Here is a 27,336-nt window from a genome sequence, read left to right as displayed (position 1 = left end):
TGGAAGTGAGCAGAGAGGCCGGCCCGTGGGGCAGGGCCGCTGGAGCACAATCAAAGACACACGCCCAGACTCCAGTATCTGAGGCCTAGAAGGTGCCAGGCGAGGCGGATGGCTAAGAAAATAACGGAGCGGGTGTGTGTGTGTGCATGAGTGTGTGCGTGTGTGCGTGTGTGTGTGTGCGTGTGTGTGCATGTGTACGTGCGTGCGTGTGCGTGTGCGCGTGTGCGCACGTGTGCATGTGTGTGTGCATGTGTGCGTGCGTGCGTGCATGTGTGTGTGTGTGTGTGAAGATCTTCATTGCAGGTCTGTTTTCTCCAGAGGGGAGAGAAGCTCATGGGAGAGCCTAACAGTGTCTGTGGGTTCCACCTCCACTCTCCCACATTCTCCCCCTCTCCTCGGCACTGCAAGAGCCCTTCCTGCGCCTTCTCGGGTGGTTTGGGCCCCCCACTGGCACTAACAATCCCCAACCATAAATTAAATCTTCCATCATGTCAACGTTCTTCCAAACACAAAAATCGCACCTCCCTTTCCCTCTTTCATGTGGTAGAAGTCCATTGATTCAGTTATTCTAAATATTCATCTGACATCAATGAAAACAGAAATTTCAAATGTCATGATACTTCTAAGGTAGAAAAGCAAGATAAATGGTCTAACTGATTATACTTTAAATGGGGGTTTTTAAACAACAAATAATAAAGCTGAAGTCTAATTTAAAAAATTATTTATTGGGAAAGGTGTTCCTAGCTTAAGGCACAGTGGGCCTTGGGTAGTGAGTTGTAGGCCTTCCTCAAGTCCTCCGCCTTTGAATCACACTGTGGCCGCACGGGCGGCCTGGAGCCATCCAGAAAAGCTAAAGACGTTTTAGTTCAATAAAAAGAACTTCTGAAAAGGGTTCTTCATCACGGGGAACATTCCAGCAGAGGTTTCCAGGATGTATCAGATGGTATTTAAGCATCGCGGACTAGGTTCAGCCTAAGAAACGAGGAAGACCCTTTTCTACAAAGAGAGTGGAATGACCGACCAAGTCATTACATGAAATGCCTCGCACAGTGCCTGGTGCCTTACAGCACATAATAAATACTAGATTCTTCCCACCCTGAGAGTCCATGGGTCTAATCACATATATTGGATGTATTTCCTAAGGGGTAATTGGATACATTCCTGGTTCTTCCGGAAGCTCACAATGGGGCCACTGAGCAAGGGAGACGAGGGAGCAAAGGAGGAGCGTTCTCCTTGCTGATGTCAGTGGCTCTTCCCCTGCTTGGTGTTTTCAGCCCTTCCAGGGGTTGCTGGTTTGGGTCTCATGCTCTCCAACATGGCTGACATCATGGCTCCTGCAGCCTTCGCACCTTGCATGAGGGCGTGCTCCACCTGCAAAACACATCAGTTCGCGGACACTCAGGGAGGACCCTAGGCGTGCACCCTGCCCGGCCCCCGACTCACCACGCCCCTTCCGGAACTGGCCTGCCTGGAGGCTTTTCCTAGAGCAGGAAGCACCCTGTGTTCCTTATTTCTAAGGGTCCTAGAGATTCAAGAGACCAAGAGGAGACAGGACGGCCTGGGACGGACATCTGAGGCAGGTGCACGCCCTTTCGCCCGGGTGGGGTCGGGGACACAGGACTCCTGGTCCCTTCCTTCCTCGGAGCCACTCAGCCTGGGGTCTGCCTCCAGGGTGGGGCTCAGAAGCAAGGGATCTCAGAGCAGCACAGCCACTGAGGCCCTCATCCCACATCCGGGGAGTCCGAGAACCAGGGAGGGGAACTCACTTGGACAATGTCACACAGTGAATTAGTGTCTGAGCTTAGATCTGGGCCCAGGTTTCTGATGAACGAGGGCTTCTTATAACCCTTTGACCCGTGGGGTCTTCTTTTCATGTGCAAATGCTTATGGGATGGGAGATCCCTCATATCAGTGCCCACCCAGGCCCTAGTGCTGCAGCAGGCCTCACAAGAGGGAATGCAGGCTGGGAGAGGACCAGAGCACAAAGGGGGAAGATGCGGGAGGTGAGGGACAGGCAGGAGGGAGGGACAGCGTGGGAGGCCTGCTCGCGGCCACTGAGAGATGGCACACCACAGCAGAGAAAGCAAGGCTGGGATGTGCCCAATGTGTCAGGAAAACATAGGAAGCATGGAAAAGAACATAGAAAAATGACGTGCCACATTTAATCCTTGGTTGTTTAAAATCTATTACCGGGGCGATTATAAACACTCCCTCTGCTCTTCTCTTGGGGTTTTAGTAAGGACCAAATATTAACAAGAGCAGCTCAAACTATCACAGATACTTAGGCTTGCAAAGTTCTTTCACCTGTACTGTACCTCATTTCATGTGCCACTGCCCTCTGTTATGGGGGGGGGGTGGTCACAAACCCAGATGCAGTAGGGCCAGGCAGGTAATGCGGGTGAAGCTGGTAGGTCGCACGCCTGCTCCCCCACCCATCCAAAGGGAGAGCGGTGACTGGGCCCCACAGAGTGTCAGCAAGCAGGAACTGATCAGCTGGTTGTGCAGGGAGGCTCGGAACCCAGATCTTTTTATATAAAATTTCTATATTTTTAAATGTTGACAAGGAATTAAAAAAAATACTAGTTGTCCAAGCAAAACATGTCTGTGGGCCAGATGTGGCCCACAGGCTGGTAGTGCGTGACTTCAGCGATAAAGTGTCTCCCTTGGTTTATCCCCATTTTGTAAAGGAAGGGACAGTCTCAGAGGTCAAATGACTTGACCAGGGAGACCAGGCCAGCTGATGGCCAGGCTGGACTCCACCGGGGGCCTCAGTGTGTAGCCCACTGCCTTTTCTACTTCTCCATGAGTTAACAGAGACGAAAAAAACCTGTCAAATGCTATAGAAACAGAGGGCCCCGCCAGGGCAACAATAACACGGAACCACTGATGGCCATTCTGACGAGGCAGGGGCCCCAGACAGCTCGGGGGGAAGCCGGGGCGCCGTACCTGCTGGCTCCTGGGCACGCCGTAGCGCAGGCCGGTGACAAAGTGCTCGCAGTTCCCTTCGATCAGACTGTACGGCACTCTCTCGTTGATCATCTTCTTCGTGCGCTGGATGATCTTGTCCACGGGCAGGGGCAGGTATGTGCCGTCCAGCTTGTTGTTAATCTTCCAGGAGCAGCCTTGCAGCACGTCCTGCAGGCGACTGTATTTCACAACGGCCCGGTTGCCGAAGATGGAGGTGATGATGCCGGCCTCCAAGTCCTCACCTGCAGGCCAAAGGCAAACGGAAGTCGGAGAGCTGCGAGGGACAGCAGCGGCGGAGGCCGGGCCCCTCTCGGGAGCTGGGCCACCTGCTTCCCGCTGGGGCCTCAGTTTCACCGTCTATAAGAGGCACGGCCGGGGGGATGGGGAGTTGGATTAAATGAGCGGCAAAGGATCGACTTCCCCAAGAAGTCCCCGCTTGCACTGCACTCCCCACTTCCGACCCACAAGGCCACCTCTTTCCCATAAAACTCTGCAAGTACCTACGGTGTGGCCCCAGGCTGCGTTCCGTGTTGATCTGAACTGACCAAGTGATCTAGTCTTAAACGACGTGAGTCTCGCTTTCCCAACCAGACTTCAGGAGTCTTCTTCACAACTGTGTGCCGAGCTCCCCGTAGGGGCAACTGTAAGCGTGGGCTCTTGGGGAAGGGGCTCCTGGGGTTGGGGCAGCCTGGGGCAGGTGGGGAGGGTCTGGCAGACCAGTCGAGGGTGGAGGTACCCAAGGCGATGAGGAAGCCAGAAGCAGTATTGGGGACAACAGAAAATAAGTGACAATCGAGGACGTAAGCACTGCACCCCTCCTGGGGAATCCTCAGGAATATGAGGAAGACTATGGGACTGTGGTCAACACAGATGGAGGCCCAGGTTCTTAAGTCTGCCATTGAAAAGAAAGGGCGCTGCCAGCGGCCAGGGAGCCTGGGTCCCCTCTCACTTGCGTCTCCCGGGAGGCTGGACACGCAGTGGTGTTAGTAGACAGAGATGAAGATCTGTCGCACAGCAAAGTTAGGTCTAGTCATGCTTTGGGGACTTTTATTGCTAAAAGCGAGGCAGCAGCTGAGGAACACCGTAATTAACTGTACAGCATTCCCTCACTTATCGCGGGTGTTATGTTCTAGACCCCCCCACGATAGGTGAAAATCCGCGAGGTAGGAACCTTACAATTATTTTAGTACAGTGTGCAGTATTTTATTCCGATTTAATATTCTTTTAATGTTAGAATCATTAATTACATTTTTTATATATTTTTTGAAAAATTTTAGGCAAAAGTCACTAAAATCATAAATACTACGCATATAAATACGTATGCAGTACCGCAAAATCCCGCGATAGAGCAAAAGATCCGCAATAAGTAATTAAATATAATATTTTTTAAAATCCCGCGATACAGTGAGGCCGCAATAAGTGACCCCCGATATAGAGAGGGACTGCTGTACTGCGTTTTCCTCGGCTAACTTAAGCATCACCATTTCGGCAGAGTATCCACTCTTACTCGGGGGGGCCAGGTGAACCACACGGTCATCCTCCACGTAGATGGCCCAGTGTTCATAGCCAATTCGAAAAATCTCAATCAGGTCTCCAGGTCTGGGTCTGGGTTTGCCCTACGATGGAAAGAAATATAGGAATAAAGACAAGGCGCATTCCCAAAGAATTCCAGAGACACTGGTCCTGAAGGCAGGGCGTTGTGTCTCTGCACAGAAACCCAGGCTGGAGAAAGCGCTCTTCACACAAAGAAGCAAAGGCCCGTCCCCCCTCCTGTTGTCACCCTCGTCACTAAAGAACTGCGCCCGTTCTCTAGGTATTACGCCTTCCTTATAGACGCTGTATAATGAATGGCTGATGGGACTCCTTTAAGCATAATTTCTCCTTGAACTTCAGCACCAGGTTAAGCTTTCTCAACAGAGGGCGCTAGAGGGACTTTGCAAGAGGAAAGGGCTCTCCTGCAATGTCCCGCCACGAATGAAGGGGCCATGCTCGGTGGCGCCCATGTGGGGACATCTGGTGGAGCTCTGACTGAGCCCCCATCCCTCTGTCCCCATAACCTTGTAACCTTGTTGATAACAAGCTTGCTCTCTCTCCCTCTCCACACATGCAAAAAAGGTCACATGAGCATACAGCAACATGACAGCTGCATACAAGTCAAGAGAAAAGGCCTCAGAATGAACCTCCCCTACCAGCGCTTTAACCTTGGACTTCCAGCCCCCAGGACTGTTGTAAACTAAGCTTCCGTTGTTTAAGGCACCCTGTCTGTGGTTACAACATGAATGAACCTTATAAACATTATGCTAAGTGAAAGAAGCCGGACACAAAGGATCTCATCTTGTCTGATTCCATTTACATGAAATGTCCAGGGTAGGTAAATCCACAAAAATGGAAAGTAGGTGACTGGTTTCCAAGGACTGGCGGTGGGGGAAAATGGGGAGTGAATGCTAAGATAGGGTTTCTTTCTTTCTTTCTTTCTTAATTATTTATCTGTTTTTAGAGAGAGAGGAAAGGAGAAAGAGAGGGAGAGAAACATCACTGTGTGGTTGCTTTTCATGATGCGCACCCAAACGGGGACCTGATGTGCAACCTAGTCATGTGCCCTGACTGGGAATTGAACCAGCGACACTTGGTTTGCAGGCCGACGCTCAATCCACTGAGCCACGGCAGCCAGGGTGGATTTCTTTTTAGGGTGATGAAAATATTCTAAATTAGATAGTGATAATGGTTGCACAACTCTGTGAATATACTAAAAACCACTACATTGTACATTTTCAAAGCTAAATTTTATGTCTATGAATTACATCTCAATAAAGTTGTTATTTTTTAAAAGATAGCTATTTAAACAATGTACAGCAGGGTTTATAACATATTTATAACACATGTATAAGTAAAATGCATGAGGATAATACAGTGGAGAAATGAAAGTATATTGTTACAAGCTTCTTATACTATACATTAGTGGTGTGACAGCACTTGAAGAGGGACTGTAATAAATTTAAAATATATAATATAAATATAAAACAAGAATTAAAATTATAAAACACAAAGAATTATAGCCAATAAGCCACAAATGAAATAAAACAGAATCATTAAAAACACACTTAATTAATCAAAAAGAAGGTAAAAAAGAAAGGAGAAAGCCAACAAGGAACATATAGGACAAATAAAAATAAACAGTGAGAGAATAGACTTACACCTAGCCATTTCAATAGTCACATTAAAGTACATTCTCCAAACACTCCAATGAAAAGGCAGAGACCAACAGGTTGGACAAAAAAGCAATACTCAACTTTATGCTGCTTAGAAGAAACACATTTTAAATATAAATGCATAAATAGGTTAAAAGTAGAAAAAAGAAAAATGATATACTACACTAACACTAATTGAAAGAAAGCTGGAGTGACCATATTAATATCAGACAAAGTAGATTTCAAAGTAAAGAATATTACTAGGGATAAAAAGGGTAATTTTATAATAGTAAAGATGTGAATTTATCAAGAATAAATAATAATCCTGATACTGAATCAATTACAAGCAAATAAAATTATAGACCAATAGCTTTTATGAATGAACATAAATGCAAAAATGCTAAGCAAAATTTTGTAAATCAAATCAAACAATATATAAAAAAGATAATGCATTATGGCCACTTGTGTTTTTTTACTCCAGGGCTTTAGGGATGTTATAACATCTGCGTACCAGTCAATTTAATTCAAACTAAAAGAAAAAACTATGTGGATTTATTAATAGGTACAGAAAAACATATGCTAAAAGTCAACATCTATTCCTGATTTTTCTAAAAAATCTCCCAACAAGCTAAAGATTTAATGTTTTCCCTCCAAGTTAAGAAAATAGACAAAGACATCTGCTCTTACCACTCCTATTAAGCATTGTACTGAAGATTCTAGTTAGTGCAATTTAAGACAAAGGTAAATAAAGGCATCCAGACTGAAGAAGAAAAAGCTAAACTGTCTTTATTTGCAGATGGCATAATCACCTATGTTAAAAGTCTGATAGAATCTACCAAAAAGAGTTACTAAGTCAATCTAGCAAGGTTGAAGGATACAAGATAAATATACAAAAATCAACTGTATTTTCAATTACCAGCAACAAATAGTCAGAAAATGATTTTGTTTTATTTCAAACTTTCAAAATTGAAGTTTTGTACTCAGATTAGGCAATGATTTCTTAGATACACAATAAAAGCACAATTCATAAAAGAAAAGCTGATATATTGGACTTCATCAAAATGGAAACTTTTTGTTCTTCAAAAAGATATTAAGAGAAAGAAAACACAACCCACAGACTGAGAGAAAACATTGCAAAGCATTTCTCTGATGAAGTATTATATGCAGAATTTCTGAAGAACTCTCACACATACAAGCCAAGAAGAAAACGGGCAAAAGAATTGGATAATTTACCAAAGAAGATGTATATGGATGGCACAAAAATACATGAAAAGATGTTCAACATGGTTAGTCATGAGGGAAATGTAAACAAAAACCACAAGGAGATGCCTACATCCTGTTAGGACAGCTAAAATCAAAGAGACTGATCACACCAAATGCTGCTGGGGATGTGGAGGAACTGGAGGCCTCATACATTGCTGGTGGGAATGTAAAACGGCACAACTACTTTGGAAAAGAGTAAGTTAAATGGATGTCTACCACCTGACCTTGCCCTTATATTCCAGGTATTCACCCAAGAGAAAACATGTGTCTATACAAAGACTTGTACACAAATGTTCACAACAGCTTTATTTGTAACAGCCAAACACTGGAAACAACCCAATGAGTGAAGAAATAAATATCAGCACAATGGAATACTGCTCAGTAATAAAAAGGAATGAAGTACATGGATATAACTCAAAATAATTATGTAAAATTATGGGAAAGAAGACAGACAAAAAAGGGCCCATATGATATGATTCCATTTGTATGAATGCCTTAAAAACGCACACAAATCTATAGTGACAGAAAGCAAATCAGTGGTTGTTTGAGGATGGGGCAGCGTAGGGAGAGGGAGGGATTTACAAAGGGGAACGGGACGTTTGAGTTGTTGTGATGGCTTCATGGGTATATACATATATCAACTTATTTAACGGTATATTCTAACTACGTGCAGTTGATCATATGCCAGTTATACCTCAATAAAGCTCTCTAAAGCTTTTTTTTTTTTTAATTAAAAAGGCATAGACAACATCCCAAATCAGTATGCAGTTCAACCTGTCACCCAGTGTAAGTGAAGTGAAATACAGAGTGTAGAGAAGTGAGCAGGACCACCTGTGACTTCTGGGGACACGCACCTCAGCTGCTTGCTTTGTTAACTTGCCTGCAGTCTTGGACGTCAGGGACGAATTGGACTCCGCTCTCTTCTGCTTGGGTGTGGTCTCCGAGTTAGCTACTGGCTGCTCCCTAAATGAATTTTGTGATCATATAGTTAATAACTAACACTGCTTCACAATTATGGAGTATTCTGCACTACTTCAGATTTGTGATTTTAAGATATCTTCCAGTTTTGAGAGTCTAGGAAACATTTCCCCTCGAGGTTGCTTCTGTGATCCCCTTAACTGTGATACAAAATACTTGCTGGTTACTGCTTTTCAGACAATGGTTTTAAAATGCTAATGATAGCAAGGAGTAGCTTTTCAGCATCTTTTTTACTTGCTAATAATCCTTTAAAAATGTTTATCAAAGTGATAGTTGCAGATAGCTTTTTTAAAAAAAGTGATAACCATACATAATGGCTTATAATGAAATGCAAGAGGCCTCAGCTCCCTCCCTGGTCTCTCCAGGGCCTACTGCCAGAGGCAGAACCCCTTGAAGTCCTGAGCTGTTTTTTTCCAATAATTAGGCCCATATTTTGAGCCACAACACTGTGACTGCAAGCAATGTGACAGAAATTGGTATATTTTGTCCCTTGATAAAAATGTTGTAAAGACAGCCGAAACTGAGACGAAGAATATGCTTTCCAGATAGTGCGGGGACATGTATTGAAGCCGAAGGGACGTGGCTTTGAAACCCGGCTCTGACCCTTGGTGTCCAACCTTGAGCTGGTAAATTAAACTGTCTGAAATCAGTTAGATTATCTACAAAACAGATGGTAATGCTGGTCTCACAAAGTTGTCAAGAGGGCTAAATGAGAAACCGTATGTTTGTATCGGCACGTTACCAATCCCAAAAGGGCATTCTCTTTTTCTTTCCCCAGTTTTAACTCTTCTGTAAAGTATAGTGTATGGGGTTGGTGGGGGGTGGGGGGAGTGGCTGTCATTTTCAATATAGCTCTTCTGGAAACTTTCAGCCCCTCACAATTTTTAAAAGACGCCAACCACATTTTTAATGAAGTGAATTGAGGAAATTGGTTGCATCATTCATGAGTTACCAACTGGCCATACTGTCAAGGCCTTTCAAAGCAATTCCGTTCTCAGGGTTCTGGAGAAGCGACCCTGTGGCTAGACATCGCTGCTAGAAATACCTCCCTCCAGCAAGTCCCAGGCCTGGTCACAATCTGTTGCTAGGACCACACCTGCCTTCTACTTAACTAGTTAGTGGGAGGCTGGTTTGCAGAGAAACCACATCAGGGTTTGTTTTACAGAACTGCCAGCAAAACCCATTCTTCAAAAGGCTCTATGTCCCAAAGACCCAGCCCTTCCATGCAAAGAACCTTACCCTTTCAGGAGGCTTTTGCCCACTTCCAACGGACTCTGCTTTGGCTGCTTGGGTGAGACCTGAACCAACACGTGTGATCCCACGGATTTTTCTATTTCAAGAAAAAATAAAAAGCTATTTAAACCACATTTGCCTTCCACGGCGGGGGTGGGGGGGTGGGGGAAGGCGTAAAAGAAGGATTCATTGATCACCTTGACAGTGAAGGTGGGCTGGAAGCTCTAGTGCAGAACCTGACAGGCCGGTTAGCCTTTGATCAGTTTTTGGATGAATGAAGGGGATTGTAGGGACTGGGTGCTGGAGAGGGCTCCATTCCTCTGGGAAAGAGACTTTGCCACTCCCGGGGTCAGAATCTGGCAGGGTGTGAAGAAGTCAGAGGTGTCTCTATCTCAGATCACAGAACCTTAGAGCTAAACCTGAGGGCAGAAGCTTCTGCTGAGATACAGCCCTTCTCAACTCTACCTGCCCCAGAGCTGACACCTCTGCCCCCCGCCCCCCGCCCCCACCCCGTGGGTTGCTACCTCTGTCCCCCTTCCATCTTAAACACAGCGGAAGGGTAGATACTGAGTGCCTGCCTCACTTTGATTAAATTAACAGCAAACGATCATTCCGAAGTATTCACTCGTTCCGGGTAACAGGCATCTCGCACAACCAACGGACGTTGTCTACACGAAGGAGTCATGAGGACAAACAAGGTGATTTTTCTGGGGGTCCGGTGGCCCGCGGACTACCTGGACTGGGCGCTGCGGCTCGGTGAGGAAGGGCCCCATTCCTGCGGCGCCCCGGCTGGGGAACAGCTGAATGTCCAGGGACATGCTGATTGTCATCTGGTTCCATACCTGCCGTTCCCAAGGTCGGTTTGAGGCAGGACCCGTGGAAACTAGAGGAACGGGGCCGACCCTTCCTCTGGGCCGCGGGGCTCAAGCCCATCCCGCTGCTGCAACCCCGCGGGGTCCCGGGGCCTCCAAAGGGCGTTGCTCCAGGCCAGGTCCCAGTAGGGGCGGCCCCAGGTCCCCGGGGTCGCGTGGTTCAGGGCGCTGGGAGCAGCGCGGTACAGCGCCGATGAGGGGGAGCGCGGGGACGCGCACAAACGGCAGGGGCGCGCGGGCGAGGGGCACAGGGGGGCGCGCTGAGCGCGTCTCAGAACAGAAAGGGCACATATGGGGCTCTGAGAGGAAAGGCAGGGAAAGGGGTCTAGGAGGCTATTGGAGAGGTGCAAGGTCATGTTACAGAGCGGGATCCCCAAATTCCCCACAGCTCGTGGTTTCCGGGACGTGGGAAGGGCATAGTGCAGCTTTGGGGGTACTTCGCATATCTATGGCTGGTAGCTAGTTTCTTAGTTACGCAGAGAGTTGCAGCCACTGCCTGGCAGCAGGGAGATGGGAGGAACCTTGACCATAGAGCGATGGTGGAGAGCTGATGGGGCCTGCAGCAGATTTCCGGGGGTGGCCGCGGCTGGCCACCATACCCGCTGCGTCACAGGTCGCGGTTAGGATTTAAACGACAGGACCCAAAGGGAGATCCAGGGACCTCTGTGACAGGGTCCTCAGGGGCAGAGAGCGCTGGAGTAACAGAACTTGGACTGCCCACTGTATCTACCAAGACCACAGCAGCAAAGGCCTCCCCGTCAGGACTAGAACCGCACTAGCTAGAGGGAGTCCGTGGGGGCTCCTCCGTGTACTAGGGTCTGTCAGCCCTGCTCCTTCTCCCTACCCCCACCCCTCCCATTCCAGGGCACTGCAGGGATGGTGTCCAAAGGAGCAGACTGCTCCTCCACCTTCAAGGGTGAAGCTGAACACTGAAGTGTTCTCCAGTTATCAATACAGGGCCAGTCTTACTTCATCTACATCCTCCACCCACCTCCTCTATATCAGGTTATTTTGAAGCACGTGCCAGAGTCCATATCATTCCATCTGTAAATACTTCAGTGCATATATATCTCAAAGTTAAGGAATCGTTCAAAAAATAAAAATGACTACAATACTGTTAGCACATTTAAAGATATTTTAGTAGTTTCACAATGTTAGGAGACAGCCAATGTTCACATCTACCCGATTGCTTACACAATGTTTAACTGTTTGAAACAAAATCCAAATAAAGTCCATAAGTTACCATTCATTGAGGTCTCTTAACTTTTTTTTTTTAATTAAAGGAGGCAGCAAACGACAACCCACAAACTGGCCCATATCATCTGTTTTGTGCAGCCTGAGAGCTACGAGTGGTTTTATACATTGTTAAATGGTTTTAAAAATAAAGAAGAATACTGGTGTGATGTGAGAATTATACGGAATTCAACTTTCAGTGTCCGTGAAGTTTTACGTCAACACAACCACGCCCTTCATTTACATATTGCCTGGGGCAGCTTTCCCAGGACGAGGGCAGAATTGACTACTAGCTGTGGCATCTGAGACTTGATGGCCTCCAAAGACTGAAATATTTACTAACTGGCCCTTTACAGAGAAAGTCTGCCTACCTTTGCCCTATAGGTTTCTCCTCCACTTTTTTTTTCCCCAAGTAATTTTTTAATTGGAGAAACTGAGTCATTGGTCCTATAAAATCCCCCACAGTCTGCATTTTGCTGCTGCTGTGCCCTGTATTTCTATAAACTGGTAGTTCAGTCTACAGACTCAGTCAGATTCCAATTTGATGACTTATTTTCCCCAAGAGGATTCTTTAGTGGTGATGTGTTCTGCCATCAGGCAGTAAACATGTTTGCTTCTCTTTCTTTTTATGATGCCAACAAACGTTGATACCAATGCTGGACTGGACTGAGTTGCAGTAACCAAAGGTGACTAGAAAGTGACAGGAACGGCCTGCGATGTTACAAGGTCTGCACCCCAGCAGGAAAGAGAGAGACAACGGATGTAGACAAGAGCAGTGGTTGGAAAAAACTCAAGCTGCTTTGCGTTTGAGTTGAGTTTCCACAAAAACCATGATCCATGGGTGAGGAAAAAGAGTTGGGCAGTGAAGGGGTTCAGAACAGGTCTCCCCAAGATGTGCCACTTTGACATGTGTATTGTTTTGAGCTGAAGGCAACCAAGACTCTGCAGTCTTATGAGAAACGTTTAGCTTTCCCTTAAAGAATTTACATGTGGTGCCTTGCCCATAATAAGAGTTATTGCCGGACGTAACTGTGACTTATCTATAGGCAAACGTCTCATTACAGGACATCTGCTCTCATCATCCTGCTGTGACCTTCCTCACCCTCTGAAGCCCCAAGCCGCCTCATCCTTAGCTCAAAATGCCATATCTACCTCCTTTTCCCTTTCTGTCCCTGACCCTCTCGCGTATGTGGACTTCCCACACGTACGTAATTAAATTTGGTTATTTTCTCTAGTTAACCTGTCTCATGTTGATTTAATTATTAAACCAACAGACAGAAAAAAAATTTTTTTTTCTCCCCGCAGTAGGATATACATCACAGTAATGAGAAGTGTTGTGCCAGCTTACTGAGGCTACAGGTGATGCCGCTCTTGTCCCCATTATACAATGCTTCTGTCCGAACGGGCCCATCTCTTTGGGGGAAAGAAGGTAAGTGCAGAGCAGTTGGCATCGTCCTGTTTGTTACCCCTCTAAGTGTGTGCCTTCTCTCTTCACTCCTTGAGAACTAGACTAATGGCTGCTCCTGCCCCATCTAACGACCACAGCCCCCAGTTATGAAAAATGGCTGGAGCCCCTAAAACTCACTTACAGGGCCAAATAGCACCAAAGTACTGTAAATACTAAAATAAATGTAAGGTTGCTACTTCGCGAATTTTCACCTATCGTGGGTGGGGGGTCTAGACCGTAATATCCGCGATAAGTGAGGGATCACTGTAAACTGAAACTGTTTTCTCCAGAAGGTAGACATGTTTTTAGGCAACAGCACCCCCCTTTGTTCAACAAATACTGACTGAACATCCCCTGGGTGCAGGCTCCGTCCAGATGATTCCCACACCCCCACCTCCTCCAAAGTGGCCTTGACTGGAATGAGCCAGCCTGCCCTCCTCCTGATTGCACCTTCAGCTTCCCAGTCTTTCGTTCATGCCATCGGAATCTTCCCAATCACTTGGCCCCAGGTCCCTGCCCAGCTGGTTTCTCCACCTTTGGTTTCTCCTCCCCCACCCCCCGCCCCCACACTGTATACCGATTTTTCCACCTGAACACACCTCTGATTGCACCTCCCCACACAAAGCACCTTCAGCAGCCCAGCTTCACCTACCCAGAAATTTCTGAACAAACTCCTTGGCTCCATAGCCCCAGCAGTTAGGACCTAAGTCAGTGCTTTTCAAACATTAACACGCATCAGAATCCCTTGGGTAGCTCGTTAAAATGTAAATTCCTGGGCGCTGTCCCAAGAGATCCCTCTTCAGTAGGTTGGGGCCCTAACATTTGCATTTCTAACAAGTTTTTAGGTGACGCTGATGCTACCCTTCAGCAGCAGTAGGATGCCCTCCCCCCTCCTCCAAAGCAGCTGCTTGCTCTTCCCCAGCACCCCCTGCACTTGAGCCTTTGCCCAGCCCGGTCCCACGATGAGCTAGTTCCCCACTGCCAAGTCTGACACTGGTCAGATCCTGGAACCTCCCCACTCAGGATAAAGTTGAGTGGTTGTGCTGCTTTTTAAAGGGAAAGACTTGTTGGAATTTAAACCAAAACCAGACCACCTCTATCTAAAGGATCAGGGGGAAGCTTGATAAAAATGCAGATATCTGGGTCCACCCCAGATACAGAGCTCCCTCGGAAATGCACGTTGCTGTGGTCCCCTCTCTGTCTACAGATAAATAGAGGGAGTCCCAGAGAGGGGAGGTGACTTGTCCCAGGGCACACAGCACGTTAGAACCGAGGCTGAGCAGGAACCCAGGTCTCCTTGGGTGCAGCTGTATTCCCCTCCCACTGCACCACGCTCCCTTTTCTGAGCCTGAGGGGGGGTCTCCTCTCTTCCTGCCCTTTTCTCACTGCCCTCTGCCCCACTTTCTTGTGACACCAGCTGGGCCCTGGCATCCAGCTGATGCTGAAATGGAGCCCTAGGGAACTATAAAACTGGCAAAATTGTCAAGAGTAGGGGAAAAGGGCAAGGAAATGAGAGATGAAAACCTCATGGGAGGGTACAGGAGGGGAGGAGAGAATGGGAAGCCAGTCAAAGGTGTCCAGGAAGTTGGGGGCGGGGCCACCACCCTTGCCTCTGACCAGGGAGGGCTTGGAGGGCTTAGAGGGCAGGCTCGGGAACCATAAACCTTCCCTGGCCCCCAAAGAGCCAGCCTCTGCCAGCCCCACCCCACCCCCCAACCATTGTGAGAGCCAGCCCTGTGCTCAGACCCAGAGGGGCTAGGTAGTTAGCTGGTTGGTTAGTTAGTGCGAGTTTCCTACACCTGGAGACGGATTTCCGCTACAGCCCCAGTCCCAGCAGGTGGGCTGAGAGCTGTGGTGTTTCACCAGGGGTAGCTCGCTGCCCTCCCAGGCTGGCTCCACGTGGCATTAGGACTAACAGCTGGAAAAACTGCCCCAGGCACTTAGGATCCTAGCTGGGAAAGGTGAGTCAGTGCAGCGGAGGCAGGGCCCTGGAATCAGGATCAGCAGCTTGAGTTAGAGGCGCCCCACCCCCACCCCGCCCCATGTCACCTGGAGAAAAACTGGACCCGCTTCCTGACACCTTCATCCTCCAGCCGCCAGTCTTCCACCCGGTGAGCAGCCACTCAGGCCTGGAACCCCCGGGACTCAGGGCGTCTGCCTTTCAGCTGGGGCCAGACTCCCGGTGGTGGGATGGAAAGGCCCTTGGTCTGGAGCCCCCCTTCCCCAGTGTCTGCCCATGGGCTCGGGAAAGGTCCCCCTGAGCTTAGCAAAGTGCTGACCAGCTAATTCCCACTTGGGTGGGGATGAGTGCTGGGCTCCCAGGGTCCTTGCATTGCAAAAGTAGTAGAGCCTGGAGACACAGTACTGTGTCCCTGATGCCCCATAGGTGACTAGGAGGATCTGGGGTAAGTTGTGGGGACACTGAGCCCCTAGGAGGGAGACAGGTGGGCACTTTCAGCCCAGGGATGGGGGGCGGGGGGAGCTTCCTGGCTTCCCCTCCCGCTCAGGGCCCAGGCGCCCTGAAGCCTGGCCACGCTTTACAGAGGCTGAACTCCGCCCTCCCACTAATGAGCGCTAATGATCCCTTCCTCTCTGCTCCTCTGGCTTCTCTCACAAGAGCTGCATCTGCTCAGTGGGGGCGGGACTGAGGTGCCCAGCGCACCTGCGTTGTGGGTGCTCCGGCCATCCAAACCTCCCGCACGTCCCCAGGTGCCTGGGTAATGGGATGAAGCAGCTGCCCAGGCTACAGCCCCTCCTTGCTCACCAGGCTGCAAGCTCCCCCACCTGGAGGGCAGTGCTGTTTCTAGGTGATGCGGCCTTCTGAAGGCTGCTGGGAGCTGGAGAATACTGGGAGAAAGGCTGGTCTTGTGCAACGCTGCCGGATGTTTACCTGCTGCGTGTTCACATTCATCCTGCCAACACCTGTTCAGAGCGCACGCTGCGCCAGGCCGGGCACGGAGCCTGCAGAAGGGAGAGGTTTCTGCTTTGAGAGGCTCGTGTTGCCCCGCGTGGACGGCCAGCCCCACGTCTCCCTGTTAGCCAGCCAGCCGAGGGCTCCGGAGCATGCGGAGGGGAGAAGTAATTCAGGCACCACAGTGTATGGTGTTTGAGAAGGCGTCAGAGAAGAGGCCAGGAGCCTTGAAAGTCAAGACCGATTTAACAGGGTGTAGGGAGAGCAGAGGAGGCCTCCCAGAGAAGGTGAAAGTTGTAAAAGTGGGTGCAGTGCTTTAGGAACATAGGCAGCTTCTATGTGAGGAAAGGGGAGCCTGGGAAGCTCCAGACGTCCATATCAGGGTCCTCTTGCAGGTCCCAGCTTGTCCATCCTTCTGTCTCCCAGTTTCCAGGCTCTGGCCAGCAGACAGCAGACCCGCAGAGGCCAGGGTGGCATCCAATAGATGGCGAGCTGCACTTGGGAGAGGGGCTGGGCTGGTGCTCCAGGGGACAGTGGAGCTGGCTTTGGCTTCCCCAAGGCACACATGGCTTTGACATGCGAAGGTCCAGAAAAGGGGAGCAGGTAGAAGACAACATTTCAGAGGAAACTAATGTTTCCCCCTAGGGCATCTTCTGTTTGGGGCAGGAGAATCACGTTTTCTAGTTCTCCTTCCCTCCCCACCCCTCTGACATAGGGGTCCCTTGGCCTTTTCTCCACTCACGCAAGGATGGGTTTCTCTCCCTGTTCAGATGGTTCCTTATGTCACGACCATTTTTGGTGGCTTACGCGCAGGCAAGATGGTCATGCTGCAGGGAGAGGTCCCTCTCGCCGCACGCAGGTAAGGCGGCTGCTCCATGGGGGTGCTGGAACTCAGTTCCAGAGGCATCCAGCTGGCATTTCGGGGGCCTCTGACCTGAGGCGCCCTTGGCGAGCCTCAGCTCCCGCCAGGTTCCAGGTGGACTTCCAGTGTGGCTGCAGCCTGCATCCCCGGCCGGACATCGCCATCCACTTCAACCCTCGCTTCCACACCACCAAGCCCCACGTCATCTGCAACACCCTGCACCGCGGGCGCTGGCAAGCGGAGGTGCGGTGGCCCCGCCTGGCCCTGCAGAGGGGAGGCAGCTTCCTCATCCTCTTCCTCTTTGGAAATGAGGAAATGAAGGTGATCGGCAGGGCACCGGGTGTCTGGAACTTGTGGGAGGGGTTGAGTACCACCCAGAGGACCAAGGAGCTGCCCTGGGACACGGGGCCTGACCACCATGACAGCATGACAGCTCTGTGGTGCCTGGCCCTGGCGCGGGGGGGGGGGGGGGGGGGGCACTGCCACAGTCGGTATGTCTCAAGTGCCTGCAATATACCCAGCACTGTTCTGAGCCCTCAAATATCAGCCCATGGAATCCTCCCAACAACCCACCAGGAAGGTACTCTCGTTTCCCCATCTCCCAACTGAGGGAGCAGGGGGCAGGGAGACAGAACTTGACCTCAAGGCTCTCACCGCTGATGTGAACTCCTGCCAGAAAGATGAGGGAGCCTTTGGACCTCTCCAGGGGGCGGGAGCTGGTGGGAGCCAGCACTGGAAGGAGAGTCTGGGATAGGGGTCCCCACAGCCTCCTGAGCCTCGGTTTCCCCACCTGTGGACAGGATGCTGCTGTTGGCAGGCAGGTCTCTGGAGAGGCAGAATGAGGGATGGCATGGGGAAGTGCTGTCAGGGCAGAGAGGGGCCTTGAAAGGTGTCTTGGTTCCAAGGCCAGCTCTGCCACCTGCCAGCTCTGCAACCTTGTCTGTGAGATGTACCTGTTTCAGAGAGCTGGGATGAAGGGAAATGGGGAAAATTCCAGGTAAGCGCGCTCACCGATGCCTGGCGTGAACTCAAGGACCATGAGCTATGCTGAGCGGCCCCCGTGTGTCTCCAGGTGAGCGTGAACGGACAGCACTTCCTCCGCTACCGCTACCGGCTCCCGCTGTCCCGCGTGGACACCCTGGGCATATTTGGGGACATCTTGGTGAAGGCCGTTGGATTCCTGAACATCAACGTAAGTTTCCTTGGGACCAAAGCCTGCGTGGCAGTGGCCTCTGACCTCCTCTGACACCTGGACAACCCGGGACCCCCTCCTGCCCCAGACAAGCCCTGTCACACCAGTTATGGCCAAGGTGGAGGGCTTCCATCGAGGTGTCAGATATGAGTGGGGTGAGGGGCAGGGACGGTGACTACAGAAGGGCCCAAGAGCCTGGGACAGAAGTCCATACGGGGTGTGGGGTCAGTCAACAACAGGGGTGCAATGGCCAGGAGGCGAGTCCCTTGGAGACTTAGAGCCGTGGGGCCCAGACGGGGAGCTGGCAGCACCACTCCCACCTGAGGAGCTCATTCAAAATGCAGATTTCCAGGGCCCACCCCCAGAGATTCTGCTTCAGTGCGTCTGAGGCGGGGCCTCGGAAGCAGCACGTTCACGATGCCAGGCCAGATGGGAGAAGGAGGGGCTCTCAAGGCCAAAGCGACCTCTGCCCACACCCAGGCACAGGCAGGGCAGGGCAGGTGAGGGCCAGATAAATGTCTCTTGGGCTTGCAGCGGTCCTGAACCCTGCTGTTTATTCTCTTTCCAAACAGCCATTTTCAGAGGGTGGCAGCGAGTATCCAGTTGGACACGTGAGTCTCTTGGGAGCAAGGTGGGCGTTTGTCCCAGACACAGGACCTGAGCCGCTGGTGCTCCCTCCCCCAGCGTGACCTGCCCCCCTTGCACAGGCCCAGTTGCCCCTGCCCCCACTGCACAGTTGCCATGGAGATATATATACATATATAGCCAGCTCTGCCATGGTCCCTGGAGAGCCTGGATTGCCTCTCCCAGCTCCTCTGGGCCAGCTTGGGAAGATAAATGGCGAGGGTCGGGGAGGGAACGGCTCCCCTGATGGGGCTGGGCCCAGTATTTGTATGAGAAGATCCCTTAGATTGGAGCTCTCAGTCCCCAGAGCAGCCCCATGAAGTAGCCGGGGTTGGCCTGCAGGGCAGAAGGGGGGATGATGCCCAGGGACTTGCCCAAGGCCACACGGTGAGTGAATGACAGACCCTCTGTCCAGTTCTTCCCCATTTTCCAGAGCTGGTGTCTGTCTGAATTTGGGAGGGTTCCACAGGGGCTCTAATCGTTCCCCTGCATTGTCTCTGCGAGAGACAAACCCCAAAGATCCCCAATTTTTCCCTTTCATTGAGCAAACATCTCGTGACCCCTGCATCCTCTTCTTCTCTCCCTGACAGCCTTTCCTGCTGCAGAGCCCCGGGCTGGTGAGTGACACCCCCCCTTCTGGAGCTGTAGGCCCTCACTGCCCCCTCAGGGGTAGAGGCACCCCCACCTGGTGGGAAATGCCCTCAGCATCAGGGTTTTCCCTCCCTTCATTGAAAAGTGCAGCCTAGGGGCGCGTCGGCAGCTTCAGGCTGAAGCTCCAGCCTCATCTCACCTTTTCTTCACTCATTCTGCACACAAGTATTTGATACTCTTCTGTGCCAGGCCCAGTGTCAGGCTCTAGGATAGAGGGACAAGCCCGTCCCCAAGCCTCCAGTTGCTCACAGGCTGGTGGGGAGGTGGACCAATGAACGGGCCATTACAGTTCAGGGTGCAGGATGGGGGTGTACATGGTGCTCACAGCACCTCAGCCTGGAGAGGCCAGCGGAGCAGAGTTCAGGAGGCCAGGCTTGCAGTGGAAACAGTGCTGACTCCCCCCCCCCCCCCCAGACCACCTCCTGGGCTGCAGGCAGACAGGCAGAGACTTACCTGCTCCGGGGATCCCCCCCTGAGGGTGGCCCACAAAGCTGCTCCTGGGGACGATAGCCCACTCTGAGCCCCTCTGTGAACCAACTTCTCAGTTATCTCCCATGTGGCTTCAGGAGGTGCCCTGCTCACGCCCCCTTCCCCGGGGTCTCTGGCCTGGACAAGTCATCGTGCTGCGGGGGCTGGTCTTGCCAGAGCCCAAGGAGTAAGTACGCCTGTCTGTGGCCGGTGCGAGCTTTAAGCACATTGTTTCTTCCCCACCATTTAGTCCCCGTTTTACAGATGAGGAGACGGGAGCAGAGAGGAGACGTGAGCTGCTGGGGTTGCAGAGCTTGTAAAAGGCGGGCTGGGCTTGGGACCAGGGCTCGGCCTGCCTTCGGGGGCCCCAACAGCCCCAGTTCCGGAGTATCTTCCATGCCTGTAAATCTGGCCAGGCCCTCCCTGGGGCTTCAGGAAAGGCCCTTGAAAGGGGGTGTGCTGAGACCCCTACAGAGAATGCGACCTCCAACAGTGACACAGTACATAGTTTAGGAAGCATAGCTAGGCGGTCCTAGACAGGGGGCCTGGCGCTGGGAAGTGGGAACTTGGAGGCACGCAAGATCCAAGTATACAACACGCGCTGCCTAACTTCTCCCCCAGGGGGCGCTCCCGCACCGCTTCCCAGACCTGCGGTTCAAAGCAAGTTAGACTAGGCTCTTACCTTTCTTTTTCTTTGCTTCTTTTTCTTTTCTTTCTACTTTTCTTCCTTCCTTCCTTCCTTCCTTCCTTCCTTCCTTCCTTCCTTCCTTCCTTCCTTCCTTCCTTCACTTTCCTTCTTTCCTTCTTTCTTTTTCTTTCTTTTTCTTTCTTCCTTTCTTTCTTTCTTTCTTTCTTTCTTTCTTTTCTTTATCCCTTTCTTTCTTTCTTTCTTTCTTTCTTTCTTTCTTTCTTTCTTTCTTTCTTTCTTTCTTTCTTTCTTTCTTTCTTTCTTTCTTTCTTTCTTTCTTTCTTTCTTTCTTTCTTTCTTTCTTTCTTTCTTTCTTTCTTTCTTTCTTTCTTTCTTCTTTCTTTTCTTTATCCCTTTCCTTCCCTCCCTCCTTCCCTCCTTCCCTCCTCTTTCCACTTTTCTGGAATTGCATTGCATTTCATGACTTTTCTGGGCCACATTGCCTGCTGCCTGGCTTTGACCTCTGCTGAGGACCCTGTGGAACTTCAAGCCATTACTTTTCCTTTCTGGGCCGCAATTTCTTTGTCTATAAAAGGAGGTGGGAGTAGTGCTGACTTCAGGGGTGGTGTTAATGCATGTAATTGTGCCAGGCACATAGTGAGTATTCCCCAATGGTGTGGAATCGGAATTCTCTCAGGGGAGGGGCCAGGGAGGAAGGGCACCACCCTTTGTCCCTCCCCCACTCACCCCCCCTTCCTCCTTTTGTTTTGTTACTGTGTTTTAAGTCACTGACCTCACTAAACTCTTGCCCTGCCTGCTCTTGAATTCTGAGGTGGGCACCACCCCCAAAGCCAGGCACCATTGGGTTGGATTCCTGATTTTGCCTCTCACAAACTGTGGTCTTAGGCAAGTCACTACATCTCTCTGAGTCAGGAGTCCTGAATTTCCCCATCAGGAAAAAAAAAAAAAAGACAGAGTTCCAACCCTAGAGGGAAAATAAAATGATTCCCAGTGATAAAGAACACCTTCCCCTGACCCCCCAAATCTTGGGAACATAAGGCCAGGTTCATATCTTAGCTCAAAGACACATGGTGATTACTGACACAGTAAGTAACTTAACTGCTCCTTTGCAAGGCCGGTGGATTCTTGTGCTCTCAGAGGCCCTTCAGGTCACACAAATAGTGAGGCACCAGGCTGCGAAGCTGGTGAAGTGGAAAGAATATTTCCATAGACCCAATCGTGACAGATCTGGTTATTTTTAAAGAGAAGCTGGGAGCCATCTTTTATATAAACTCTCTCAATTGTTGAATAGGATATGACTTTAAAGTTGAAGGACAGTATGAACCAGCCAAACCATTTCTACAGGCCAGTTTGGCTATTGGCCACCAACATTGAGACAGCAATAAATGCCGTTGCTGCGGCCACCGCTGCTGCCACGGTGGTTACCAAAAAGCACCTGTGGCTTGAATTGGACGAATGGGGTGAGAATCTGAGGGCACAGGGTTCATTTGTACTAAAAATTTGTCCTTCTCCTTTAACCTCCTGCTCCCAAGCACTGAGGATAGGGGGGTTCCGCTGTGGCCTCACAGAGCTTCAGCAGACCTTCCTTTCATTGTTCTCTGGGGGGGGGGGGTCCATTACCCAGCAGGGGGCTGTGCTGGCCAAGGCCATGGTGAGGGACATTGAGGCCTCCAATAGTTCTCAGGCCAATGGGAAGACAAAACCTTTTATCGGCGGAGCCTAAGGAAGGGGGCTGAGGCTGGAGACTCCGTGCAGACCACTCTCCAGGGCCCTGCCTTCCAAGCTTCTGCCCAGCATTGAGCTCTTGCTGTCCCCTCCCCAAAGCTGGAAATGGAGGGAGTGTCCTCCTGGAACACACCGACCAGAAAGGAGCTCCCCGGAAGACCCACCAGGGCAGGCCTTTTCCGGGCTTTGTCGCCATCTGAACCTGAGAATCCTCTCCACCCTCACCTGCTTCCTGCCAAGAGCTCAGTCAACAGCTTCGAGGCTGTTGTTTCAAACAAAGTGACCGGAAGCTCCCTAGACGTGAAACAGAATCGGGTTGCCCTGAGAGGCAGATGCCCAGCAGCAGAAAGACCCTCTGAACCTGGAGTTCTCAATCCTGGTTCACATCCCAGCCTGAAGCCCCAACTACTGCCAGAAACAGGGAAAGTGGAACATCTTGTCCTAAGTTAAATGAACTGATAAACTTCAGGCACAGGATTCCTTCCGGGAGTCCAGGAAAGCAACTATTTGCATCTATAAACACCTACTGTGTGCCAGGTGCTTGCTCAATGTCGCATACATTACCTCCTTTGTTCCCATCAATGACCCTGAAAGGTACATATGGTGTTTTATAGTATTGTTTTTTTAAACAATAGGTGTAAACCACACCTATTGGCTTATCAGACACCAGCTGCTGTTGAGTTAAATGTGTTAACTCATTTAATTTTCATCACAACCACACAGGCAGGTACAGGACTGTTGCTATTGCCACAGTACAGATGAGGAAACAGGCACAGAGACAGTGACTTGCCCAAGGCCACAGGACTAGAAAGTGGCAGAGCCAAGGTTGACCCCCGGCAGCCTCGCTCTAAGCCCTAACAAGTTTGGAAAACACTTAAGACAATCCTGGCCCTTGGTACGCAGTAAACGTTAGCTATGACTAATATTACAATTATCCCCATTTTGAGGAGGGGGAACGGAGGCTCGGACAACGTTATTTGCTCCCCCATGGCCCTGGGGTCTGGGGGAGGAATCTGCCCAGTCTTCCAGCTGCTCCTCCCCCAAACACACACACCATCCCTCCCCTCAGGCCCTGGCAGCCGCAGCCCAGAGGAGTCAGGAGACAGGGCCTCGGGGCGCCAGGACCTGAGCCCCTTCTTTGGCCCCTTCCCTCAGTTTCACGCTGCGTCTGCTGGACGAGGCTGCCCGCGTGCCTGTGACACTCAGGGCTTCCTTCGCAGACAGAACGCTGGCTTGGGTCTCACCCTGGGGACGGAAAAAGCTGATCTTGGCCCCCTTCCTATTCTACCCACAGCGATTCTTCGAGGTGGGTCAGAGCCAAAGCATTGCTATCTGGGACACTGGGCAGGGGGCACCCTGGGGAGACCTCCATGCCAGGGCTCTGCACCTTCTACACTGGTGCCAGAGATCCCCTGCCCAGAAACCCAGGTTTAACCCACTGGGGCAGGCCCTGGCATCAGTGCTACTAGAAAGTTCCACTAATGACCCCAGTGTGCAGCCAGGGTTGAGAACCTGTCCTCCAAGGGAAGCCACCCCTGTTACAGATGGTGAAACTGAGGCCCAGAGCTCAGAAGATCCCTGTGGAAGGACTGGGGGCAAGCTGGGCGCAGTGCGAGGGGAGGAAGGGCTCACTGGTGGGCCATCGGGCAGGCGGCAGAGGGTCCATCCAGAAGCCTGCAGGCCTCACGCCCTCCCTTCCCAGGTGCTGCTCCTGTGTCAGGAAGGTGGGCTGAAACTGGCGCTCAATGGGCAGGCCCTGGGGGCCACCAGCCTGGGCCAGCAGGCCCTGGAGCGGCTGCGGGAGTTTCGGATCAGTGGTACCATCCAGCTGTACTGTGTGCATTACTGAGGAGGGATCCAGAGAAGAGGGGGGCCAGCCCACACCAGGGTCCCACCGTTTGGCTCCCTCCCCCCCGCCCCCCCCGCCCCCCTGTCATTAAAGTGTCTACCTGTCACCACCATGTCAGGCCTGGGCCACTTCTGGAGCCATGAGCTGCAGTCTGCAGGGACTTTGGGCCCCGCAACGGAGGGAAGGCCCCAGGGTGTGAAGGCTCCTCAATTCTGGACCTCCGTCCACCAGGAGCCCAGGATTGGCTCTTGTCTGCCTTCAGGGCCCAGACAAGGAGGCAGGTTTTGTAGCCTAACAAAGACGCGCAAAATACAGTGGCTTAGAGAATTCAGATATTTATGTCATTCTCATCTAACAATCCTAGGGAAAATGGTCCAGGTCAGGTGGGGAGGGGGCAGTCGGCAGTCAGTTATTTGACCATATATTACTAAAATGTGTAGTATAAACTCTAAAGTGCTATATTCATTCATTTAGAGAAGAATGTCATCCAGAGAAGGCTGGAATAGTTAAGAAAACTTTTCTAGCAGAGCTGAAACTTAAATCTAACCTCTGATCATTAGACTAGGAAGAAGATACTGTCCTAAGAATGGAATGTATAAATGTAGATATCAGGCTCAGGAAAAAAATGGTGTTCTTGGGGGGAAAGAAACTGGTGGCCTGACTAAAGCTTAATATTAATATTGAAATGGAGTGGAACTAATATTGCTTGATAAGAGGTCAGATTATTATAAAAGGTCTTTAAATTCAGAAAGAGGAATTTAAACTTGAAAAAAATAGAATGTCATGTTTACACAAGGAAATGACTTTGTGTAATGATTTTGAAGATGGTTCATATGGAGACAGGTTTTTAGAAGGGTATAGAGAGAGAAGGAAGAGATGAGGGTTCTGTATTCAGGCAGACTAGAGTAGAAGTATATGCCCTGGAACAGGAAAAGAAGGGATTTTTAGAAAATGACCCTAGAGTTCTTGGACAACCCTGAAGCTGTGCGTATGTAGGACAAGACATTCCAAGAGGCCCAGCAGAAGCCATATACTAAAAGCTGTGTTCTGGGTGTAAAGTTAAAGTTGAAATGGTCCCGTCCAAACAAAATCTAAACTGAAGCTTCCACAGGATCAAGGTGATCCACCAGTAATTTAACTACATGTCTTATCAAAATTGACTATTCTGTAGAGAAGGGTAGTAATCCAGATCCTCTATAATATATCACACAATGTCAAGTACCAAATAAAAAATTTCTAGACAAGTGAAGGAGGAAAAGTTGATAATCAAGTCCACAGGAGCAGACTCAGATATGACTTAGATATCTGAGTAAGCAGACAAGGACTTCAAAATTCTGTGATTTATAGCTTTTAAAAAGGTTAATGGGAGAAAAAGAAAAGAAACCCCTAACCCAATTTTTTTTTAAAAAGGCAAAAGGCTTGAGCAGGTACATTCCGAAGAAGGATATTCTGATGGTCAATAATCATGAAAATGTGTTCAATATTATTACAGATCAGGTAAATGCAAATTAAAACCACAAAGAGATATACCTATGCTCCCTACACAGGGCCTGAATTTTTTAGAAATGACAATCATAAGTGTTGACAATAAAGTTAATGCACTGGAGCTCACTTAGATTCTTGGAAGGGAGGGGAGTCAGTTGGTTTAGCCGCTTTACAATATTGTTTGGCTGCAACTCCTAGGGCTAAACACACTCTCCTCGGCTTCATGGCCAAGCAGTTGGTCTACTGGACATACCTCCCATATACTCAAGAGAAATGTGTGCAGATATCCATAAAAATACATGTACTAGAACTTTTTTTAAGTTCCTTAGCAGCCAATGCTTCCACGGAGTGTGTACACTGTACCCTGTCGCTGACATGTGTGCTCACGTGGAAGCCTGGTATGTCCCGCATTTATAGCTGCAAAATGATTGAGGGGCTTCGGTTAATCTAAGCTGGCGGTCCCTCCAGGGGGTAGCAAAACCACAGGCTTACCACTTACACAGAGAAATGGCTTAGTTTTACAGTTTCTCATGGCAGACATTTTAATCTTTGCACCCAGAGCTCTGGGCAGTTTTTCATCTTCCTTCCTCTTTTTCTAAAGGGTTATTTCTTTTCGGGATCCCACTTTATGTAGGGATCTCAGTTCCTATTTTGTAGCTATTCTGGTCTACCACTGATATTCCTGTCTGCACATAGGCATTAAAATTCCAGGTTGAATCTTTTAGGATCTATACCTATATATTTTTGAAAATATCTTACTTATTTATTCTTAGAGAGAGGAAAAGAGAGGAGAGAAACATTGACCAGCTGCCTCACACACCCCCAACTGGGGGCCCGCTCTGCAACCCAAGCATGTGCCCTGACTGGGAACCGAACTGGCGACCCTTGGTTTGCAGGCTGCTGCTCAATCCACTGAGCCACACCAGCCAGGGCAGATCTATATCTATATTAATACCCACAGGTATTGGTTTATGTTTTCTACTTCATTGCTGGAAACAGGGTATAACCTTTTTCTTTTGCATTCAGTTACACATGTATTCAGACCTTCTAAGTGTTTTTAGTGGTAAAACTTTTATATGTAAGACATCACAGTCGATTCTGGGCTGAAAATGTGAAGAAAAGGAGTCACGAGGCTGGCTTTGTAGAATGACATTTCTTACAGGGAAAATACACATTTGTCACAAGAGCACACAGTCAAAGTTAAGTTGGAGTCTGGTAAGTGCTGCTAAGGAGCAGTACGTGGAGAGCTGGGAGCTTCAACCTAGTCATAGAGAGCGAACAAAATCTTCATCGGAAAGATCCAGCCTTTCCGTCCAGGAGATGGACATTCATGTCGTTAGGTGCCCTGGGAACAAACTGATCTTGGGACAGCTAAGGCATCAGGGAAGTGAGTCATACTGGAAAAGAGAAGGTCCTCCTCTGCCGCGTGTGGCCACGCGATCAGGGACCTGGGCCCGGGGTAAGCAGCCGTGTCAGAGCATCGTCTTGTGTAAGGTGAGCTGAGCCCATTGACACGGAGGCAGGCGGGGGCCAATGCAATGACCACCATTCGCGACTCTCTAAGTACATGAACTGATTGATGTGGGTCTGTGGCCGGAGCGTAGCCACGTTAGTCATGGCAGCAATAAGTTATCGCCTTAGTAGTTCTTCCTCCCTGGTGTCTCTGAGCTTCCCGTAAGTTCTTATCATCAGCTACACTCTGGGGTGTGCTGTGCCGTGGAGATTGGGGGTCCAGCCTT

General features: G+C 49.9%; 2 protein-coding genes across 8 annotated transcripts; one reads left to right on the top strand and one right to left on the bottom strand.

The window, feature by feature from the left end:
* Nucleotides 1-988: 988 nt before the first annotated feature.
* On the bottom strand, nt 989-15,986 carry PLAAT5 (phospholipase A and acyltransferase 5). Of its 2 annotated transcripts, none has more exons than XM_090259904.1 (6): nt 15,231-15,837; nt 9,636-9,726; nt 8,273-8,381; nt 4,475-4,583; nt 2,947-3,209; nt 989-1,371 (listed from the first exon to the last, which is right to left on the bottom strand). In XM_090259904.1, the coding sequence occupies exons 1-6, from the start codon at nt 15,265-15,267 to the stop codon at nt 1,243-1,245; spliced, it is 738 nt and encodes a 245-aa protein (XP_090116030.1). In that variant the 5' UTR covers nt 15,268-15,837; the 3' UTR covers nt 989-1,242. The 2 variants fall into 2 exon arrangements, with proteins under 2 accessions (XP_090116030.1, XP_090116020.1); XM_090259894.1 differs by lacking the exon at nt 989-1,371 and adding an exon at nt 15,946-15,986 and having other exon boundaries at nt 2,117-3,209; nt 15,231-15,310.
* LGALS12 (galectin 12) lies at nt 15,216-26,880 on the top strand. Of its 6 annotated transcripts, XM_090259880.1 has the most exons (9): nt 15,216-15,292; nt 16,863-16,951; nt 17,062-17,275; nt 18,027-18,146; nt 18,719-18,757; nt 19,361-19,387; nt 19,988-20,076; nt 23,419-23,569; nt 23,966-24,175. In XM_090259880.1, the coding sequence occupies exons 1-9, from the start codon at nt 15,224-15,226 to the stop codon at nt 24,110-24,112; spliced, it is 945 nt and encodes a 314-aa protein (XP_090116006.1). In that variant the 5' UTR covers nt 15,216-15,223; the 3' UTR covers nt 24,113-24,175. The 6 variants fall into 6 exon arrangements, with proteins under 6 accessions (XP_090116006.1, XP_090115969.1, XP_090115992.1 ...); XM_090259843.1 differs by lacking the exons at nt 23,419-23,569; nt 23,966-24,175 and adding an exon at nt 26,371-26,880; XM_090259866.1 differs by lacking the exons at nt 23,419-23,569; nt 23,966-24,175 and adding an exon at nt 26,371-26,554 and having other exon boundaries at nt 18,719-18,777.
* Nucleotides 26,881-27,336: the final 456 nt, after the last annotated feature.

Source organism: Furipterus horrens, unplaced genomic scaffold (genome assembly GCF_987537825.1).
Source record: "Furipterus horrens unplaced genomic scaffold, mFurHor1.1.pri manual_scaffold_2, whole genome shotgun sequence".
Classification (NCBI taxonomy): domain Eukaryota; kingdom Metazoa; phylum Chordata; class Mammalia; order Chiroptera; family Furipteridae; genus Furipterus; species Furipterus horrens.
Note: the sequence above shows the minus strand (reverse complement) of the source record. Positions and strands in the feature narration are given on the sequence as shown.